The sequence below is a fragment of the Myotis nattereri genome, assembly GCF_964212035.1.
Source record: "Myotis nattereri genome assembly, chromosome: 10".
Classification (NCBI taxonomy): domain Eukaryota; kingdom Metazoa; phylum Chordata; class Mammalia; order Chiroptera; family Vespertilionidae; genus Myotis; species Myotis nattereri.
The window spans coordinates 23,351,929-23,359,197 of NC_138085.1; the positions used below are offsets into that span (position 1 = coordinate 23,351,929).

At 51.9% G+C, this 7,269-nt stretch overlaps 1 protein-coding gene across 1 annotated transcript; it reads left to right on the forward strand.

Moving 5' to 3' along the window:
* Positions 1-6,034: 6,034 nt before the first annotated feature.
* On the forward strand, positions 6,035-7,000 carry LOC308526282 (mitoregulin-like). Its single transcript, XM_081101393.1, has 2 exons — positions 6,035-6,464; positions 6,909-7,000. Exon 1 carries the CDS (start codon positions 6,163-6,165, stop codon positions 6,331-6,333), a length of 171 nt encoding a protein of 56 aa, XP_080957519.1. The 5' UTR covers positions 6,035-6,162; the 3' UTR covers positions 6,334-6,464; positions 6,909-7,000.
* The last annotated feature ends 269 nt before the right edge of the window (positions 7,001-7,269 follow it).

Sequence of the window (7,269 nt, forward strand, 5' to 3'; positions counted from 1 at the left end):
CCTCCCATAGCCAGGCCCTGTGGAGCCCAAGTGGGTGAGCTGCGGGAGATAATTCTTGTCCTGTATGGGGAGAAATAGACCCCAGGGCAAGGACTGCCAAAGACACTACTTTCTTTTGAAACCACAGCGGGTGGTTACTTCCTTACTGGGAGAGGTGTGTGAGTGCCAACAGTCCAGGATGTGACCTGCAGGAGAGCCTCCGTGTCGGTTTCTTGCAGGGCTACCCACATTCCATTCATCCATTTCTACAGTCAGCTGACATGCTGGACCCCCAAATGTGCATCACAGTAAAAGGTCTCAGGGCTCCCTTTGAGGAACAGTCTGTTTTGGTGGTTTTAAACATTTTTATTTTTATTCCTGGGAAGTGCACACATCTTTCTCGGGGGCTAGGCATGTGTCCTCTCCCATTTCATTTCAGGAATTTACCAATGATTGTTGATAAATGATTGTTGCTGTGACTTGTGCTTTGTCCAACGCATGTGAGATTCCATGAGGGAAATAGGAGGACCCCCAGGACCCTGTCTCCAAGGGCTTTATATTCTCAGTTCTGGAGATGGACTTGTCCGTGGAAAGGCAGTGAGTGGTCCAGTGGACAGCTGGGCAAGGGGCTGTGCCAGGCGGGCTGTGCCTGAGGCTCTGACCTGAGTACCAAAGGTTTCCTGATGACAGCTGGAGCCAGGTTCAATGTGAGAATATTCGGAGGTGGGATGGGGGCAACTCCTGAGGAGGGGCTAGCAAGAGTGAGGTGCAACTGGTGGCCAAGATGTGGCAAGAGTAGAGGTTAGCAAGGTGAGGGGGCCCTTTGAAGGCACTAAAAGCAGTGGGGAGCCTTAGAAGGGTTCTGAGGGAAAAAAAGGAAGGATCAGGTTTTTCTTTTTCTTTTTTGTTAATCCTTACCCGGGGATATTTTTTTCCCATTGATTTTAGAAAGAGTGGAAGGGAGGGAGGGAGAGAGAAATCAATGTGAGAGAGACACATCGATTGGTTGCCTCTTGCACATGCCCCCAACCAGGGCTCAGGATCAAACTTGCCACCCAGGTACATGCCCTTGACCAGAAATCAAACCTGTGACCAATGCTCCAGCCACTGAACCACACTGGCCAGGCCAAGAAAGGATCAACTTTTTATTTATTTATTTTTACCAGGTTTTTCTTAATGACTGGTGACAGTGTGAGGAGGGAGCCTTGTGTTAGTGAAGAGTCTGAGGACCTGGGAAGGAAGGCACGAATGGGAAATGGTGTGGAGTCCTGGAACCTGGCCCAAGGGGAGGAGGAGGGCAGTCAGAGTTGGCCCCCAGTCTGTTGTCTCAGCAGGTGTTGGAGTGGGGAACCCAGGAGCCCCAGTCCCTGCCGACCTGTCATGAGCTGGCAAGTGGAGCCAGTGCTGCAGGCTGCGAAGGACTCAGCATGAGAAGATGCAGGATGTGAAGGGCAGCAGGAAAGATGGAGGCCCTGGAGCCCAACTCTGTCTTAGAGTTTGGTAATGGAAGAACTTTCAAACAGACATCTGTCCCATCTTGTTTAAGGGCTGCAGGGCTCTATGAGGATGGGGCCTGAAGGGGCAGGGTGCAGGCGGCCCTGTTTGGAACTTCCTGTCCTGGCTCTGTCGGAACTGCAGCCAGCCCTGTTAAGGAGCACTTCCTGATGCTGCGAGCTCACCCTGGCCCAGTCCCTGCCCCCCTCGGTTTGACCTTACTCTAGGGGGTTCTCACCTAGATTTCTAGGGCCACTGCTGTTGGAGAGTTTCCTTCTGGAATGACCTGGGGGAGGGGAGCTTTGTTTTAATAAGGGAGAGGATGTTCCATATTCTTTCTTTCCCACTTGTTTCCTCCCTGTATTCAATAAGAGTGGTGAGGGAGCCCTATCCGGTTTGGCTCAGTGGATAGAGCGTTGGCCTGCGGACTGAAGGGTCCCGGGTTCGATTCCAGTAAAGGGCATGTGCCTTGGTTGCGGGCGCATCCCCAGTGGGGGGTGTGCAGGAGGCAGCTGATCGATGTTTCTCTCTCATCGATGTTTCTGACTCTCTATCCCTCTTCCTTCCTCTCTGTAAAAAATCAATAAAATATATTAAAAGAGTGGTGAGGGAAATCTGCACGTGTGTTCACTTGCACTCACACACAATTTCTGTCACCTGCCTTTCATGCTTTCCTTTGCAATGTTCACCTAGCAAAAGGAGGTAGCTATTAGCACACATGCCTTGCCCTGTAGGGCCTTCCAGTCTGGCTGTCAGGGCAGGAAACCTGATGAGGCAGAAACTTGACACCTGGCACACACTTGTTGCCCCTTGAGACTGATGGTTTAGGACAACTTCATGAAGGAGGAGAGATGTCATGCTGGCCTTGAAGAACTGGTAGCCTTTCGTGAGAGTGATGTAATCAGGGGTGAGAAAACAGGCAGACAGCGACAGGCTTGGGGACCGCTGAGCTGGTGTTTGAGCAGTGGTGACAGCCACTGAAGAGGAGTGACGACATGGATGGACCCAGCCTGTGAGGGCCTGGAACACCAAGGTTATTGTCAGAACACATACAGCTGCAAGATACAGAACTGTTAGCACAGAAATACCTTAATGAAGTGGAGTTTATTGATTCCCATAGCTGAAAAGGCTGGATCCAGGGACGCGAACAATGACGTGAAGACGTGATTTCTCTCTGCTCGCTCATGGGCTCAGGAGTTTCTCCCCACAGGTGGTGAAGACGGTCAGCAGCAGCCCCATCTTGTTTAAGGGCTGGATGGGTGCTTTTGCCCAACTGAGACCAGGCCCCTTCCCCTGAACAGTGGCCAAGGACCTAGAGCTTCCCCTTGTGGCCCAGGATGAGGATGGTTACATCGCCGTACTGGATTCAGAGATGACGCCACTAATGGCGGTTGGGATGCCTGAGCCCAAGGGTGAAGCTACCCCAGTTAGAGATCTTCGTTGGCATGAGCCTGTGAAACAGGTGAGCCACCTCTAGTCTCTCCCTCCTTCCTGTGATGACAGGGCTTGTGGGCACTGGCCAGCTCTGCTCTTGTAGAAGTTCTGTGTGTCCTATCTTTGACCAGGGCTGGGCCTTGAAGTCAGGTTTGCCCACTGTCAGCAGGCAACCTGGGCCTTGATTACTCCTGCCCTGGGCTCCATACCATGCCTTTCCTTCCCTCCTTCGCTTGCCCCTTTCTTCCTGCCCCATTCCAGTCAGAGAGAAAGGAGACTCTATTACTTATGACATAGCAATAAAGTATCACCATTTTTGTGCCAGATCTGAGTCCCTGTTCCCACAGGTGATGTGAAGATGGCCAGGTGACGTCTGCATGCACAGCGGATGGCATCACAGAAAAGAAACGGCTTAGGAACACATGTCTTTTAAAAACATATTTTATTGATTTCAGAGAGAGAGAGAGAAACATCAATGATGAGAGCAAATTATTGATTGACTGCCTCCTGCACACCCCCATTGGAGACTGAGCCTGCAACTTGGGAATGTGCCCTGACCTGGAATCGAACTGGTGACTTCCTGGTTCACGGTTCAACACTCAACTACTGAGCCACTCTGGCTGGGCAAAAAACCCACATCTTTTAATAATGGGCAGTAAGAACATCTGCAGTTGGCTCAAAGGGAGACCTCAACTGCATCTCCTGGGGCTGAAAGCAAGCCTGCCCTTCGTTCCAGAGGCTGACACGCTCTTCCAAAACTGTTCCCTACACACCAAGGAACAAGGGCAGACGTGCCCCATGCAAGACAAGCAGAACCATGAGGGACCCCAGAGAACTGTCTCCCATCAAGGCAACATGTAACTCACTTTCAGGAAATTGTGTTATGAACGACACTCTCTCTAATAGGAAGTTTCTTCTATACAAGTCAACTAAGGACGGAGAAGCTGATTTGATAAAGGACATGGCGTAGTCATTCCTTGCTGTGGAGCAATATCCCCACTAGCTTAGTGACACTACACATTCGTGACTGACAGCTCTGCAGAGCATGGCTTAAGCGGTGCCTTTGATTCAGGGCTCACGAGACCAGGGTTTTGGCTGAGACTGTGGTCTCTTCTGAGGGTCTACAAGGAAAAGAGATGCTTCCAATCTCACCCCAGTTGTGGGCAGAATTCGGTTTCCTGCAGGTGTAGGACTGAGGGTGGATCTCCTGTGGCTGCGGCTGCAGGCGTCCTCAGCTCCGAGAGGCCACAGGGAGCTTCTTGACCCGTGGGTCACTTGCTGCTGCAGAGCCCACAGAGCAAAGGGCCAGCAACTCCAGCTGAATGGGCGCTGCAGTCGGTGTGAGGAACCCGTCAATGTGTCGGTGCCACCACGGTGGACGTGTGCTCTCCTGCTGTCTTCAGATGTGTTCCTGGATGGGGGTTAGGGGGTGGGGGTTTAATGGGGTCAGGATAAGCGAGGTGGGTGCCAGGGTGTCTTACCAGAAGCCACCATTGGGGTTGAGTGACAGTGTGTGTGTGAGGAGGGTGTGGGCACGAGGAGCCTGTGGACTTAGAAACTTGAGAGAAGTGGCCGCCGAATTGTGGTTTGGGTGACCTGTGGTTGTGGGTCAGGAGAGTTAGATGTTAGGAGAACTTTTTGACAAGTGGGAAAAGGGAAACTGAGACAGATGGTTAGACAAATGGGGTCAATTAGAGCAATTTACAGCCTGCTAATAAATTGCAAGATCTAGCTTTCCTAACCAAGGACACTTGAGAGCAAATGGTTTACAATTCTCCTTCCTAAAAGTAAATAGCTTAAATCACCCTGGTCAGGGAGATAACAGAGACCCAGCTAGTGTCATTAATGCCAGCCAAACCCCAGCACAAATGAAGTCAGGGGAACAAGTAACAAAAAAAACCCCAAATTAGAATCAAGCAAATCCAAGATAGAGGTAAAGCTCACCAGAAAATGACGCTGGTCCCTCTATTTCAGTGGTTCTCAACCTGTGGGTTGCGACCCTTTGGGGGGTTGAACGACCTTTTCACAGGGGTCGCCTAAGACCATGGGAAAACACATATATAATCACATATTGTTTTTGTGATTAATCACTATGCTTTAATTATGTTCAATTTGTAACAATGAAAATACACCCTGCATATCAGATATTTACATTACGATTCATAACAGTAGCAAAATTACAGTTATGAAGTAGCAACGAAAATAATTTTATGGTTGGAGGTCACCACAACATGAGGAGCTGCATTAAGGGGCCGCGGCATGAGGAAGGTTGAGAACCACTGCTCTATTTGCTCAGTCTGACACATCACCGTATTAAAGAACACACCTGGGAAGCTGATGACTATGTTGCTGAGGCCCTCCCCTAGGATCCCCACCTTTAGGAAACAGATAAGAACCCTCAAAGCAAAGGACCCAGCGTGTGCTCTCCTTGGATTACGCCCACACCCCTCCTTTTCTGGGGCATGTACTTTTGCTCTCTTTCTCCTAAACTCTGAAGGTCCCCACTAGACTTGCAACCAGGGGAGCAGTGGGCAGCAGTAGCTCCTCCGGGGCTAGCACCGGAACCTGCCTCCAAGGCCGCCCTTTCTCTCACTTTTCAGCGAGCTAACAGCAGCCTCACCTTGGCTCCCTTCTGTCATGGTGACTTTTACTTCGCAGTGAGTCCTGGCAACCCAGCGCGGCTCACTTCTCTCCTATAAAATTTCTACAGGGCCAAAGCAGCCCCTCCTCGGCTCTCCTGCTGCTGCTTCTATGCTAAGCCCTTCCTTTATTTCACTGTCCCAGCTTTAGTAAACGTTCTCTCAAAATCACCTGGACGCGTATTGTAAAATCTTCCCAGCACGATGTCAAGAACCTACACCTCACTCCAGGCCATGGGAGGCGGATGGCTCAGGCGGGCTCCGTTCTCATGACAGCTGCAGGATGGAGGCTCTAGCTTTTGGCGGGCTGCGGGCTGGGGTGGCCACTGTTCCTAGAGGCCACATCAGTGCTTTGCTATTAGAGCTTCTCCAACGTGCTTGCTTAGTTCGTCCCGCCCACAGGAGAGTCTGCAGTCGGGTAAGGAGTTTTATGTAAAAGTGACCCTAGGAATGACATCCCCGCAAGTCAGAGCCGGCCCGCGCTCCCGCTCCCGGGGCAGGCGCTGCAGGTCCGCCACCGCGCAGCAGGCGGCGCCGGGCTCGCCTCCTCCGCTCCTGGAACGCGCGCCTCGGGCCGGGTCCCCCGCCGGAGGCCCTTCCGCGCGCCGGCGGCCGGATGGCGGACGTGTCCGAGAGGAAGCTGCGGCTGGCGGTGCTGCTGGCCTTCGCCTCCGGGGTGCTCGTGGGCTGGCAGGCGAACCGGCTGCGGAGGCGCTACCTGGACTGGAGGAAGCGGAGGCTGCAGGACCAGCTGGCGGCGGCGCAGAAGAAACTGGACCTGGCCTGAGCGCGGACCTGGGCCCCGCCGCCCCCGCGCGCCCCCTCGCCTTGCCCACGCCCGCGGGGTGAGGGTGGGAGGCCCGCCTGAGCCAGGCGCCCTCACACCCCGCCCGCCAGCTAGGCTCCTCTGCAGTGTCGGTGAGCAGTGCTTGCAGTGGCTGTAGGTCTAAGTCTAAGGGGAGCCGCAGCTCACAGCAGGTGGCTTGCTCCCACAGACACCACCGAGAGGAGGAAGCTTGGTTTTCCCCAGTAACCTGCACTGGTGTCCCAGTTCATTGCCCGTGTTTGCTGGGAATTACTTGCCACGTAGCACCGTAGTCCTTGCATTCGTGTTTTGTACTCTCCAGTCTGAGTCCCTGGTTATTGGCAGCCTGGCAGCATGGAAAGGGAAAGGCTTTGCCTCAAGTCCGGAGCCTTGCCTCTAGGCCTGGCTTTTTCACCCGAGCTGTGCAGGCGCCCAGGGTCTGTTTTCTTACCTGTAACACCAGATTTTGTAGTTCATGGTGTAGGTCTACAATAGGATAAGTTGAAGTTAATGATTATGTATTTCTCAATTTTTTTCCTCTTTTCTGTTTCCAATAGCTTGTTGAAGATGGATATAGAGCACTGGACAGAAATTACTTCTCCTTGCACTTATGCACCAATTTTATTTTTAAAATAAAATGTCAAACACCTTTGAACTTTTTATTAAAAGTAGAAGAAGTATCTTATTGGCCATGCGGTTCACTGCATCAAGAGACCTGGATTTTCAAACGATATGTTAGTGTCTTAGAGCGGCTACCTTGTTTCTTAAGGAATCTATGCTAGTTCCTTGGTACAACTGCAAAGCAGAATTGGCCTGGGCACCGTTGTGAGTCCTTTTGGTCAGTTGTTTACTAGACCTGATCAGGAAAGAAGAGGCTGTATAAAAATAACTGAGGTTAGCCCAGCCAGTGTGGTTCAG